General features: G+C 51.8%; 1 protein-coding gene across 4 annotated transcripts in view; it reads right to left on the reverse strand.

The window, feature by feature from the left end:
• The window catches only part of EML4 (EMAP like 4), an 82399-nt gene extending 68245 nt beyond the window's left edge, over nucleotides 1-14154 (reverse strand). For all 4 annotated transcript variants that reach the window (XM_056130542.1, XM_056130541.1, XM_056130543.1 and 1 more), the window contains exon 1: nucleotides 14028-14154. In XM_056130542.1, the coding sequence (XP_055986517.1) occupies nucleotides 14028-14052 (25 nt within the window). In that variant the 5' untranslated portion in view covers nucleotides 14053-14154. The remainder of the gene's footprint in view (nucleotides 1-14027) is intronic.
• Nucleotides 14155-15616: the final 1462 nt, after the last annotated feature.

The raw sequence follows: 15616 nt of genomic DNA on the forward strand, positions 1-15616 counted from the left end.
GGGACAGGCGCCATGGGGTCCGAGAGTGCTGCAGGGAATGGAGATGGTGGGGATCCTGCCTGGGGCAGTGACCAGACACAGGTGAATTGCTTCACTACCTAATGAATACCTTAACACTGGCATGTTCTCGTGTTGGCAAGCAACTCTAAAAAGCTGATTTTAAAAATCTGAAATCTCGGGGCTGGAGAGATAGCACAGCGGGTAGGACGCCTTGCATGCGGCCGAACTGGGTTCGATTCCCAGCATCCCATATGGTCCCCTGAGCACCGCCAGGGGTGATTCCTGAATGCAGAGCCAGGAGTCACCCCTGTGCATTGCCAGGTGTGACCCAAAAAGCAAAAACAAAACAAAACAAAACAAACAAAAAAAAAACTCTGAAATCTCTGGGCTGGAGAGAAAACACAGCAGGTAGGGTTCTGCCTTGCACGCGGCCGACCTGGGATCGATTCCCAGCATCCCACATAGTCAGTCCCCCAGCACCACCAGGAGGAATTTCTGTATGCATCGCTGGGGGTGGCCCAAAACCAAAACCAAAACCAAATAAAAAATCTGAAATCTTAAAACTAATCTGTAGTCTATTCATTTTCAGTAAAATCAAGATAAATGAGGTGTTCTGCAATGTTTTAAAAACAAATGAGTAGAAGAATCAACGTCAATAATGCATTTATTTGATAACAAAAATACCAGATAAATTTCCAAAGGAACTGAGTACACTCCATTTTTTAAAGTTCAGCAAAGTTTGGGGCCGGGGAGACATAAGGAAGGGTGCTCACCTTGCACACGGTCAACCCGGGTCCGATCCCTCCCATTAGATATGGTTTCCCAGCACTGTCAGGAATGTAAGCCTTGAGCACAAAACTAGGAGTAAGCCCTGGGCACGTTGGGTATGGCCCCAAACCTCAAAGTAAACAAAAGTTCATGAAGCATGACAAAAATTGTCAACTGGCTTGTTCATTTTTCACAAAATACCAATAATGAGAAAATGATTCTCAAAATCTTGCCCTAAAGAACTCTTAGCAATGTCTCTTACAGTATCTGTTGATTTCCAAACTCCGTAATTTTCCTGGGCGGAAGGGATAAGGTAAACCCGTCAACTTGAGTTAAAAATATTTAAACAACGTTTTCGGAGATGTAAATAGATAACTTCATTCTGAACCCAGAATAGACAAACCCATGCTTACCCCAAGGAGGAAGGAGTGCAAAGCAACAGGAGTTCACGATCTTTTTGATGTGGACACTGATGACATGTTAGAAACGTCTAACATCCCGGAGCCTTTCCAGCTGTGTAACAGCTGACAATTTCTAGGCTACCGCCAGCATCTGAGAAATGTATGTAAAGTGTCTGATTCTTAAAGCGCCTCTCCCACTCTCTCTGTCCTCCAAAGGGAAGGTAGCTACAGGGAGGGGAAGACGGTCCCAGGGGCTCCTCAGACCCCCTCACAGGCGGCAGGGACTCTCGCTGCTCTTTTCTCTGCCGCCTGCTCCCAGCAATTCATTCTCCACTCGACCAGCAGTGATCTTTGAAAATCTGATTAAGCTGTTCCACTGCTTCAAGCTGCTCCCCAGAGCTTCTGGACACACACCAAGCATGAGCGAGGCAGCTCAGGGACCTGTCGGATGTCTGCCCCTATGAACGATCCCCGGGGCCCAGAGGCCCGGGTGGGCACCAGCACTGAAAACAAACTGGAAACCCTTGGGAGATGCCGGCTGCTCTCCCTAGCCTAGCCCAGCTCCCATCGCTGCACCTGGACCCGGGGCTGGAGTGCAGTTGGAGGGCAGGGGGTGGGAAGGAAATCCTCACTCTACACAAGTTTATTTTAAGAAGGGCTGGGGGGTTGGAGGGACAGGATGCCTGCTCACTCTGCACACACCAGCTGGGGTTCCATCCCTGGCACCCCACAAGCCCCACCAAGAGGATCTGAGCACCCAAGCACCTTGGGTACAGCCCCCAAACAAAAAAAATAAGAGTAAGAAGGGCCTGAAAACTACTAAGGACTTCCTAGTAAATATGCTAGATTTTGAATGCTGTCTGTAACAACTCTTCAACTCGCCAGCAGCTATCCACAATCTCTAAACAAATAAGCAAGGCTGTGCCCTCCTTCCCCCAAAAAACCCTTTTCTTTATGAACACAGAAATTTGAATTTCATGTAATTTTTTCATGTCACCAAATATCATTTTGAAAATGTAGAAATGATTAACATACAAGGACTGGCTGTGGGTGGGAGTCTGAACCCTGATCTGTGCCCTCATTTTCTCTCTCAACTTCAACTTTTTCATTCCGACGGTGTGGGGAACATACGGCCTGTGGAATGCTTCTCGTTGGCCGTCTGCAGCCACCCATCTGCCAAAACTGTCGGACCCACAAGTAATATTATAGATATCCAAAGGTCCTGGGTGTGTGCGCGCGCACACACACACACACACACACACACACACAAATTCCCACTCTGTAAGATGGATCTCTGTGAATAAAAACCATGTGCTAAGAATTCATAAGAGGAAAAAGTCAGTGAAATAAAGAGGTTGGTCAGAGGAAAAGATGGTACTTAAACTGGTTCTTGATTCTGATAAATCACTGTCACTGTCCTCCCGTTGTTCATCGATTTGCTCGAGCAGGCCCAGTAACATCGTGAGACTTGCTGTTACTGTGCTTGGCGTATCAAATACATCACGGGTAGCTGGCAATTATTAAAGAGAAGGGAGCAATGCCACAGGTATCAGCTCCAATGCAGGAAGAGTAGCACAAGAACAAGATGGCAAGAAATCAAGCCGCAAAAGCGACGCCAAAGGACTCAACTAAGATTGGGGGTGGGGGTGGGGGTTTATAATGGACAAGGTTGAAAAGGCAAGAAACATTCCGGTGACAGGAAAGCTTGCACTCCAAGCTGAGAGTTGACCCACAAAAATGATCATTCAAAGTACAACAGGCAGGACGCTTGTCTTGCATGTCACCTACCTGGGTTCCATCCCTGCATCCCATTTGGCCCCCTGGGCACACCAGGAGTGATTCCTGAGTGCAAAGCCAGGAGGAACCCCTGAGAATCACTGGGTGTGTCTGCCCCCCCCACCCCGACCAAAACTAAAAAAAAATTATGAAAAGCTTTTAAGCTGAGGAGTAACTTGAAAATGCTGTATTAGAAAGAATACTCCGGGGTGGGAGGAATTCCGGGAGCATTGGAGGTGGGGAATGGGCCCTGGTGGAGGGATGGGCACTCGATCACTGTATAACTGAAACCCAAGCACAAAAATCTGTAAGTCTACAACTGTACCTCATGGTGTTTCACTAATAAAAAATAAATAGTTGACTGAGTGTGTATACCCCAATTTTTATGTTAAAATGTCACTTAAAAAAACAAAAAGATAAAGTGAAAAAAAAGAAGAAAGCATAATCTGGTGGCCATGGTCATAGAGAGATAGTCCTGTCACACACAGTTGTCTCTCACGCCTGTTCCTACAGCTCTCAGAGCACTTTCCTGAAGCCATCTGACCTGTCAAGACAGGCGAGCATCTTCTTATGACTGACAGTGCAGGTACCAACGCCTCCCAGAAGCCACTGAGACCTGGTGTGAATGACTAAATGAAAACCATTCCTTGTTCCACTCCCCTCACTGCAAGCGAGAGACCAGGAATTTGTGGGTTTTTCTGGTCACTGATACATTCTCAGTGGGATAACAATGCTGGTGCTTTGAACAAACACTGAATTATGAGGTTCTGCCTTATTGCCATTTTTTAAAGTCACATTTATATATTTATAAACCAAATTTCTTAAAATGTGGTATATAAACTACTGACTATATGTATCAAAGCAATTGGATCACAGACCATCTAAATGTAGTCACCATAGATGCAAAGACAGAAATATTCAGTTGCCTCTTAGAAAACAGCAAGGACCCCCCCACACACACACACAAACAGAGCTGAAAACCTCCACATTTGCCGCCACGCTCCCAGCCAGACTCCACTGCTCACCCAGAAATTAACCTGCTGGAAACTCAGGTATGCAGGTTTTACGACTGAAATCTCCAAGCTCTCACGGAATTAGACACGGCTGCCTTCCCCATCTCCCTGTTCTTCGGGAAGTCCTGGCAGTCAAGCACAGACCCCAAAACGCCACCCAGTTAAAAATGTAACTCCAGCTTCATCACCCCCTTAAAAAGGTTAGACTTCCTGGAGTGTGCGGCAGGGACACTGATAAACCAGGAGTAGTACATCAGATTGGATGGGTGTACTATAGAAGGTTACAAAATAGTAACACAGAAGGCCTAACCTGTAACAACATCTTAGAATCTCTTATACAAAGAATAACACAATGGTGTGATACACAATCTTCACTAACTTTCTTCTGAGGAAACACCTTTTGATCATTCTTTTTGCAAATTATAGCAAGCAATATAAAATAAATTACTGAGAGCCTACTATCTGAACAGGCTTAAGGGGTGGCTGGGAAAACTGGAGATAATGGTGTGGGCAGCGGCAATGGTGGGGGGATTTGCTGGTATACTGAAGGTAAGGATTTATCATGAACAACTCTGCAAACGACAGTGTTTATAAGGTGTAAGAGGGGGAGGGGGAGGAGGGAACCAAAACTGGCAAAAACAGAAAGGAAACAGCAGGGTCCGGACAGGAGAGACGAGGAGGCAGGCTGCTTCGAAAAGCAGGGGAGTGATCTGTGATCTTCCATTACCTTCCTCCTTACACTGAACCGAGCACATGCATCTGGAGACGCAAATGCAAACACAAAAGGCTGTGAGATGGCAGAGGCTTAAAGCAGCCCTCCAAGTTTCCTATACTTCCTTATCTGCATTTTAAAGGCCAGCGTTATAAGCTCCATCAGGGTTTTGTTTATAGCTGAAGAGGGCTGAGCACATACCGAGCATTCAATACATAGCTCCTGAACACAGACTGCCCGGATTCGCCACAGAATCATGAGCTTCACCAGAGCAGGAATTTCAAGAGTCTCATTCACCAATTTTCCAAGCCCTTAAGGCAGCGTGAGACCCAGAGACACTAACCCTACCCAACCTGCTTCTTGAGCTCATGGGCAGGAAACACAGAAAGGGCAGTGTCAGGCTCACCGGCCCTGTGGTAACAAGCTCTCGTCAGCCAGAGGGAGGAACGTCCCGGTGAGATCATCTTTGAATCTCAGTGAACAAAAAGTTTATTTCTTAAATAAATAAATAAATAAATAAATGCTGACTGCTTTCCTATCATCGCTCTCTAACCTGAACTTTGCCTCAAATAATCATGATTCTAGATCCTAAAAAATACAGCAGTTTGCCAAACATATACCCACACTAATTTTAAGTGGAGCAGATTGAAGAAATAAGATTACCAAGAGGTAGTCAGAGAAAAAGCAAAGGTTATGCCCCACCTCTTAATCTGAAAACAGGATATCCGTCAAAGAAGTTTTTTAGTTTTTTTTTAAGCCTCCACTTACTCATCAACACAAGTCAGTTATGACACTTTGCGGGGGGTGGGGGGGGGAGGATGGAAGCTCAGGGAGGTTCAAAGAAAACTGCAAACAAATGTGTGCTCTGTCTGTCATGTTATTTAAAGATTAGCAAAAGATGGTGACATCAAGAGCAGCACGCAAGAATAAGACCGGATTTAAGGGAAACGTCCGATGGCAACACTTGACAGTTCTGCTCGGAAAGAAGAAAGGGCCAGGCGGGGGGGGGGGGGGGGGGGGGGGGGGGGGGGAGGACACTTGGAGCCCACCCACCACCACTGGGCCCCCAGAGCTGCGCCTGTTCACTGGGAGAGGCTCTGGGTACCAAGCACTGCTGGAGACAATCCCCAGAGCCATTTTTTAAAAAATATTAATGAAACAAGTCACGGCACTTTAGGAAACCATAAATTTTGGAAAGCCGGAAAAATAACACTCCGGAGTAAAGGACATTCTTATTACAAACTATGATTAATACCGTAGAGCAGAATCTCACTCTATTATTATACAACTCACTGGTTCTGAAAGCAAAAAAAAAAAAAAAGGCAACATAAGGGACTATAATTTTAAATAATGCACAGCAAGTTTTTAAACTGCTCGTGCATTTTATCCAGAAGTCTATTCTTTTACTTTGCTGGACATCTGGCATCCTGTTACTCAAAATATCCCCAACAGGAACCGTGCTCATCAGGTGTACATGCAAGCAACTTGAACAGGGACAGGCCTCGCTCACTCTGGCTTTTGTTCTGTTCTTTAATTAAGACCGTCAAAATGACGGTTCCCTCCTTGTCCCTTCTCTGCTCAGGCCATCTTCTGTGCTGCACTCACCGGACAGAGTACAGGTTGGGCTCTCCGAGCGGGCGACTGGCCCGGGGCCGGAACACCCTGTCACTGCAAGGCTCCTGGGCCACACCTTTAGCGCTGGTGCTCGCACACACCTGGGCAGGGTGGCAGGAGCTCATGAGTGATTTCACTGCCTGGCAAGCTCGCCCAAGCTCCCATCGCACAGACATCCGTCCAAACCATGCTCTGAGATTCTGGGGAGCGCGAAAACCAGAACACTGACTGACTCCCTGTTAAGAGAAAAGACTTCCAAAGCAATTTGCATTACAAGCCTGATCCATGTGCTTAACCCAACTTTTACTGTAAGATAAAATATGATCAATTAAAAATGCACCAAAGCACCATTAAAAAAACTGCAATTTTAAAACTACGTAACTCAAACCCTCGTCCAAACCCAGGGATGTACAGAAGACGCTGGGAATAGGGCTCAAAGGAACAGAGCCCAGGTCTGGCACATGTGGGGCCCCAATGTATGGCCTCAGCGCACTGGGTCAGGTACGAACCAGCCAATTCAGGGGCAGCTGCTGCAGGAGCACCTACTGGCCCTATGTGGAAAGGTGTATGAACTGTATCACTGTCACTGTCCTCCCGTTGTTCATCGATTTGCTTGAGCGGGCCCAGTAACATTGTGAGACTTGTTACTGTGTTTGGCATATGAATATGCCATGGGGAGCTTGCCAGGCTCTGCCGTGCGGACGAGATCCTCTCGGTAGCTTGCCGGGCTCTCCGAGAGGGGCGGAGGAATCGAACCTGAGTCAGCCATGTTGGCTGCGTGCAAGGCAAACACCCTACCCGCTGTGCTATCGCTCCAGCTCATGAATTATATATGCAGTTACTATGGGCTGAACTGGACACCCTAATCACTTCGTGCCAAAACGAAACTCCTCAGGGAAAGGTAGGAACATGTCAGACGAATGCAGAAGCCAGCAGGGATGAGCACCAGCAGGACAAAACAGTCAGTCCGAGCTTAGAAATAATAACAGTATGATCCACTGAGATAAAAATACGATACCCGACTCCATACAGATTTCAAGCAATAAATTCAAAGTCTGATGAGGAACAGAGTATTTACACTTCAAAGCAAATCTCACAGAATAGTTAGTCACAAAGTCTTAAAAGTAATCTTACAGGAGAAAGAATTCAGTGGATACCACTTTAAATTATCAAAACGAACATTACCAATAACGGGACAAGTCAAAACTGTGAGTCGTCTAATAGGATGCAATGCAAAAAATACATGGCATTTGTACCACATGTAATTTTAATCTTATCAGGGGAAACATCAAAGTCAGGGACACTCTACAAGCAACTGGCCTGTACTCCTGCAGGTGTTAGGGTACGGAAACCCCGGGAAACACCAGACTGAAGGAAGCTACAAAAAAGGAAGCTACCTAAAGGAGCTTTGGACCCTAAACAAGATGCTCTTTGCTATGAAAGGGATTCATACAAATACTGGCAAAGCCGAGATAGGATAACTGAACGAGACAGGATTAGATAGTCATTGCTTTGACTGTAATTTCCTGATTTTCATGGTTGCAGTAGAATTATGTAGAAAGTCCAATTTTTAAGACATGCATGCCAGAATGCTGGCAAATGATAAGCATAAGTTAAGCAACTTATTTCTTAGACTGTCACGAGCCCAGAGCAGAAAGACCCTCCGCCATTTCTAGGCAAGGGAAAGGCTGTGACCATGCCAAGCAGCAAATGCCTGAAGCAAGCCAGGTATGAGGCAGGTGAGGCTGCGTGTCGGTCCCCCCACTCAGTGAATAGAGAGATCACAGATCACCCGGGGTGAAAATCTACCAAGAAAACGTTTTTCCACTAAAAAAAAGTCTTCCCCTATTTTATACAAAATTCCACCCCCTGTGAGAGAGATGTCCCAAGCAGGCTAAGACCAGGGGCTCTCCCAGCAATTTTTGGCCACAAAGACCCTGGCGGCACTGGGGGCCTCCAGGCTGCAAAACCAAGATGCACCAGGGTCCATGCAGTACTGGGCATCAAACCAGGGTCAGCTTCATGCAGGCGAGTACCTCTGCTCCTGTATTATCGCTCCAGTCCTTCAAATTTCTCAATTTTAAAAACACTCAAAGAGGCCAAACAAAACATGTTTGTTGGCTAAATTTGAACCACAGCTGCCTCTGGCCCAGAGGCATGTTTCTGAAACTAAGGCCCAGGGAAAGGGAAACCACAGCATATACACAGAACACAGTCTCGAAGCCACATTTTTTATCCCAAGAATCTGCCTGGAATTTTTTGGAAGAGACTTTTCTCTACTTTTCAAATGGTGTATAATTCAGAGTTCCTGTGTCTCCAAGCGCACGTGCGCCTGTGCGCGCGCGCACACACACACACACACACACACACACACACGCTCACAGGTTTGAATCCAGGGCCTCACAAATGCAAGACATGTGCTTTGCCACTAAGTTATATTACCGAGTCCAAACATCACCTGGTTTACAAAAAAAAAAAATTATTTGAAAATATGAGCTCACAGAAAAGCTTTAACAAGAATAACACAAAGAACATTCAATACAGCTTTCACCAAATTCACCCTCTGGTAACCATTTACTTCTTTGATCTGCACATAAATTTCCTATCCTCCCACCTCCACAATACATACACACATAATTACACACACATCTGAATGGCTTGTCTACACAAAATACATTTATACACAGCTCTAAAACACTTAAGCAAGATGTCTCACTATTAAAATTTTTTTTAATAAAAAAAAACACTTAAGCACAAATTTTTCCTCACAGTTGAGAGTTAAGCTGCATATATCACAGGTCTTTATCCCCTGAAAATTCAGAATGCCTAAGGAAGAAAGTACTGACCTTAGGTTAGTTATCAACTTCGCCGATACCAAAACCTACCACCCATATTTCAATTCTGCAAGTGATTATGACCCTATAGCATTTCCGCCTAAAAGCAAGATCCAGCTCAAGGCTAGGAATGTAATGTAGTTGTCATGTTCCTTTCATGTCCTTTATCTGAGAACATTTTCACAGCCTTTCCTTGACTTTCTCACCTTTTTGTGTTCATTTCCATCCTTTTGAATGGAATATTCTCCACCTGTAGTTCAGCATTCTCAGGGAAGCACACGCAGGCACACAACACCTATAGCTACAACCTACCTGGTCATGCACACAAGGAGCTGCTGGTAACAGTAGAATACACTGTTGACGCCCCTTGCAGCTAATAGGCAATGTACAGGGAGATAAGTAAGACCATGCAAATATCCTGCTTGCCAAAAACAAAAATAAAAAAATTCCCCTATTAGCATCTATCACCGCATCCTGCCTGAACCAGTCCTTATTACAATGGTTGCAAAACAACCTCATGCTTTTTTTTTTTTTTAGTGAAACACCACGAGGTACAGTTGGAGACTTAGAAATTTTTGTGCTTTGGTTTCAATTATACAATGATCGAGCACCCATCCCTCCACCAGTGCCCATTCTCCACCACCACGGATCCCAGTATCCCTACCCCCCCCACTCCCCTCCCCCCTGCCTCTGTGGCAGGGCATTCCCTTTTGTTCTCTCTCTCTCTCCTTTTGGGTGCTGTGGTTTGCAAAAGAGGCACTGAGTGGCAATCATGTTCGGTCTATACTCTACTCTCAGCACGCATCTCCCATCCTGGGAGGATCCTCCCAACACCCTTTATTTGGTGCTCCCTTCTCTATCTGAGCTGACTTTTCCCCTAGCGTGTGCGGCTGGCTTCCAAGCCATGGAGTAAACCTCCTGGTACTTATCTAGGCTCTTCTTGGGGGTTAGTCTCCTATTTTGTTACTTTATGTTCTCCAGATGAACGCAATCTTTCTATGTCTGTCCCTCTCTTTCTGACTCATTTCGCTTAGCATGATACTTTCCATGTAGTACCACTTGTATGTAAATTTCATGACTTCATCTTTTCTAAGAGCTACATAGTACGCCACTGTGTAGATGTACCAAAGTTTCTTTAACCAGTCATCTGTTCTCGGGCACTCAGGTTTTTTCCAGATTGTGGCTATTGTAAACAGTCTTCATGCATTTTTAATCCAACAGACCGTAATGCTGCTAAATACTGAAGTCTCTGAGGCAGGTCAGACAAGCTCCACACTCTTAAGAGTACTCAAACACAATGGCTTGAACACAAGACCCAAGGACTTGGAGGGCAACTTCCAGAATGGAGGGGGGGAGAAGGGAGGGGGGAAGAAAGGCTCGCTGATTATTTGAACCATACATTAAGAGAGATTTCAAATAGCTAAAAGAAGTGGAGAACCAATCAGGAGACAAGCTCATCAGGAAAGCTTGAAAATGGGTGTATGTGTGTGGAGAGAGGGAGAGCGTGGAGGGAGAGAGAACGTCTTTCGGCAAAGTAAATAACACACCCTAGTCTAACCCTTATCAGAAACACTTCTTTTTATATACTGCATTTGTCTAGATGACAACGATTCTGGAACTCTATTTCTGACCGGAGCCCAAAATTTCAAAACCAGAGCTCGCAACTCACTCTCCACGTGACTGCTCACCTGCCTTTTCTGCACGGCAGCCTCTCCGGGCTCTTAAAGACAGGGATTGGGCTGGACCATCTGATCGTGACCCACAGCAGGAAGTTAAGTGTTACACCACAGTCTAAGGCAACGTAAATAACTGAAAGAAAGGTCTCTTTAAGCAGAATCACGCGAAGCCCCAACGTTGAATGCCTTCCTTTCTTCCTCTTTACTCCTTTTCAATATTAATTTAATCAAATATATTGGTTTCCAAATCCACAATAACAGGCCACACAAAAGACGTGCCTGACAGACACCTCCCTACAACCTGGCACCAAATTCTTTCATCGGATCCATCTCGATCAGTGAAGTGCTGAAACTGCCTGGATTCCTTTCTATGTGAAGAGGACAAATGAGAACAACAGAATGAGCGATTAATTTTTACCCCGTTCCTGTCCTGCTTGTTGCTGCAACCTGGGCTCGCACACTTTCAAGTTAATTTCTGAGGGAACTCCAGAGGGTTGTACGTGATAATCTTTTGATCTTCAAAAGCAAAGTCTTTATGAAGCAATAATGACAGTGAAGATTCTAAGCCGCTACATATTTTACTGGCTCCCGAATCTTTCCTTCCCCCACATCTTACTGGATCACGAAATCTCCATTGTTCTGCCGGCTGAAAATTCAGAACTACGTCCAGAGGTCAACCTCCACGAGGCTAACAATTTGGCTGGGCACATACATCATTTTAAGACTTGTAAGAAAGACTCAAATGCCCTAGGAATAAGCCTATGTTAAAAGCTCAAGAGTGACCACTTTGAGCTAAGAAAAAGGGAAGAAGACGAAGACGGGATGTTCATCACTGTGGGGGGAGGAGGACAGGTCAGGAAAGGGACCACTACAACAGTGACAGAGGGAAGTGGTCACTCTGACAATGACCCAGTGCTCAAAGGAGGGAAAGCGTATGCCTAACACCCTTTCAGCAACAGTATTGTAAACCACAGTCTAAAGGGAAAAGGAAGATGCGCCTGCCCGAGAGGCAAGCGAGGGGTGGGCGGGAAACGGGGGATACTGAAGGAAGGATGCGGAAACTGTGTCTCAATCCTGAACAACTTTGTAATTCATGGTGATTCAATAAAATTTCTGAGCCGGGTCTTGAAGCTTGCTGGAGAAGAATCATTAGGATTAAAAATGCCAACCAAGTCTGGTGAGCAAGAAATAGATCGTTCTGGCCAGAACCACAGAGAGACAGGAAAATGATGATGGGGAGGGAGAAACGTAAAGATAAAGCTGAGGTGCATGAATATAGTAACTAAGGCAATAAATGTGTCAGAGAGTAAGTGAACGGAACGGGGAAGCGCCAGCTTTACGGACGTCCATCTTTCCTCCCTTCCCACAGCAAGGGTAGCTGTACAGTGGAGACGTCTTGAGAACACGCCAAGTCCAAGAATCAGAAGTAACAGGTATCTGAACCTATCGCAGTGAAAACAGAAAGGGATAAGAAATAACGGTAAGAATAAGTCAATCTTCTAAGAGGTGTGACAGACTAAAACAGGACTCAGAAAAGGTCGTGAGACTTGGAAACTGCCCATGGACAGGAAATAGGGGTGATGCAGAGGAAGAGGAGTTTAGACTCAGGCATGTGAGAGGAGAGGGACCAGGGGGTCACAAAGACTGCACCAAGACAGGGAAAAGAATGCCCCCCTCCATCAGTCATCTGAGTGTAAGGGGGGTGGAGGGTGGGAGGACACCAGATCAGGATCCAATGACAACACCAGACCGCAAGACTATGCCAGTCCTGTAACTCTATAAAAAAAAAAAACAACAAACAAACTAGGCACAAGAAGACTAAAAACAAACACAACATGTTACCGTCAGCTGCACACAAAGGAGCCTGAGAAGATCATTACTCTTCCTCCTTTTGTACTTTCCTCATTTAAAAATAAGACGGGCCCAGAGACCACTCAAAGGGCTTGAGTTTGAGTTGTGCGGGCGCAAGGCCCAGAGTTTCATCCCCAGACCACACGGTCCCTAGGCACTGCCAGGTGCCACCGTGGGGGGGCCACCACAGCCCCCTGGGCCTGAGCAGGCACTGAACCCAAGGTCCACTGGGCTAGGACAACAGCCATAGGGAGAGGCCCCTCTCACTGTTCGGGAGTCTCCTGCAGCAAACACCATCAATCAACATAATAAGTATAATATGGAAGGGGCAGGGATGTGGCCGAAGTGGTAGAACACAACGCTCCACCTGTATGAGGTGTTGAACTGGATCCCTGGTGTGAGAGCAACACGGAAGACACACGCGGAAGCCTGCCAGGCTTGCAGCGGGTAGGCCCTTCCGCGCCAGCCCCACCAGTCCAGTGCAGAGCCGGCGGAGACCCCGAGCAGCCCCGGGGGAGACCCCGAGGCCAGGACTAATCCGTCAGGGCAAAGCAGCGCGGGCCGGGGGGCATGCGGCGGCCACCCCCGTCGGATGCCCGGCACCGCGCCGATGCTGCGGCCCACGGCCGGGACCTCAGCTCAGCAGCATCCGAAGCGCCCCCGGCCGGGCCTGCTGGCAGACGGCGCCGCGCTCTCCTCCGCCGGGCGCTGCCCCCGCCACTCCTGGCTGGCACCGGCCCCGGGGCCTCTCCTGAGAGCGGCGGGGACCCGGGCAGCAGCTCGGGCGGGCACGGGCACGGGCACGGGCCGTCTCCTCTTTGTCCTTCCCGGGGCGGCCGGCCGCGGTCCGGAGCCGCCCGACGGACGCCCTCCCGGGCTGGCGACCCCGGTCTCGGCCCCGCTCCAAAGCCGAGCACCGGGGACGGAGCCGCCGGCCTCGAACGCACGCGGCGGGGCGGGGCGCTTCCGCGTCTCTCTCCGAAGCGGGCCCGAGGGGCGGCGCGACCCCCGCCAGGCGGACACGCGGACGCTCGCGCGGCGCCCGCACCTGCCCCCGGGCCCGCAGGCGCGGGGCTGAGCGCGGCCTCGGCGCCCCCGCGGGCCGGACGCCCCCCGCCGCCCCCCGCCGCCCGCCCGCGCGGGGACGGGGACGGGATTGGGGACGCGGGGCGGCCCCGCGCGCCTCGGCCCGCGCCCCCCGGGTCCCGCCGCCCCCGCCCGCACGTGCCGCGCCGGGCGCCCCCCGCGGCCTCCCCGCGGCGGCGGCAGGTGCCGGCGGCCCGCGAGGCCCGACCCGGCGCCCCCCGGGGCCCGCCCGCCCCCCGCCGCCCGCCGCCCGCCCCCCGCCGCCCCGCGCGCGGCCTCCGGCCGGGCCCACTCACCCAGGCTGCCGGCGAACCCGTCCATCTTGCGGGGCAGCGCGGGGCGGGCCCTTCATTCACCGGCGCGCGCGCGGCCCGGCCCCCGCCCCGGCCGCCGCACGTCGCCGCGCGTCGCCCTTCGGCCCGGCCCGGCCCGTCCCGCCGCGGCCGCCGCCTCCGTCAGCTCGAGCGCGTCGAGCGCGTCGCCCGCCGCCGCCGCCGCCGCCGCGCGCGCCGCCCGCCCGCGCCCCGCCCCCCCGCGCGGCCCCGCCCCGCGCACGCCGCCGCGCTTCCGGCCCCGCCCCCGCGTGCCGGCGCGGGGCGGGGCCTGGCGGCGCGGGGCGGGGCCTGGCCGGAGCCGCCCTCTCACCTTGCGGCGGGCCCGGCGCTGCGCGTGCGCGCTGGGCCGACCGGGGGGCGGGGCGGGGCGAGCCGAGCCGCCCGCGGCGGGAAGCGCCGCCCCCGCGCCGCGCTCCGGCTCCCGCACCCGGGTCCGGTCCCCTCCCGGCCGCCGCCGCGGGCCCCGGCGCCAGTGACCCCGACGGCCGGCCCGAGGGGACAGGCACCCGCGGGGGTCAGACGCCCGAGGGGACAAGGCGGGGGGCGGGCACAGACGGAGGGCCCGAGGGGACCGGCACGGGGGTGAGGGGGTGGGACGGGCGGCCCGAGGGGACAGACGGCCTGAGGGGACAAGGGGGGGGCACAGACGGGCGGCCCGAGGGGACAGGCACGGGGGTGGGGGGATGGGACGGGCGGTCCGAGGGGACAGACGGCCTGAGGGGACAGAGCGGGGGCCCCGAAGGTGACAGACGCCTGAGGGGACAAGGGGGGGAGCACAGACGACGGCCCGAGGGGACAGGCGGGGGGGGGGGGGACGGGGACAGACGCCCGAGGGATCAGACGGGCGACCCGAGGGGACAGGCACCCGCGGGGGGGGGGGGGGGAACAGACGCCCGAGGGGACAAGGCGGGGGGGGGGGGGGGCGGGCACAGACGCACGGCCCGAGGGGACAGGCACGGGGGTGGGGTGGTGGGACGGGCGGCCCGAGGGGACAGACGGCTGAGGGGACAAGGGGGGGCACAGACGGGCGGCCCGAGGGGACAGGCACGGGGGTGGGCTGTGGGACGGGCGGCCCGAGGGGACAGACGGCCTGAGGGCCTGAGGGGCCGGGGCCCCGGAGGGGACAGACGCCTGAGGGGACAAGGGGGGGGGCACAGACGGACGGCCCGAGGGGACAGACACGGGGGGGGGGGGGGGACGGACGGCCCGGGGGGGACAGACGGCCTGAGGGGACAAGGGGGGGCACAGACGGACGGCCCGAGGGGACAGGCACGGGGGTGGGGGTTGGGACGGGCGGCGGGGGAGGGGGGGACAGACGGCCTGAGGGGACAGAGCGGGGCCCCCTGAGGGGACAGACGCCTGAGGGGACTGGGGGGGGGCACAGACAGACGGCCCGAGGGGACAGGCGGGGGGCGGGGACAGACGCCCGAGTGATCAGACGGGCGGCCGGAGGGGACAGACGGCCTGAGGGGACAGACGCCTGAAGGGACAGACGCCGGAGGGGGCCGGCGGCGGCAGGAGGCCTGGCGGCAGCCGAAACACTTGTCCCT

This window comes from Sorex fumeus, unplaced genomic scaffold (assembly GCF_029834395.1).
Source record: "Sorex fumeus unplaced genomic scaffold, SorFum_2.1 ptg000079l, whole genome shotgun sequence".
NCBI classification, from domain to species: domain Eukaryota; kingdom Metazoa; phylum Chordata; class Mammalia; order Eulipotyphla; family Soricidae; genus Sorex; species Sorex fumeus.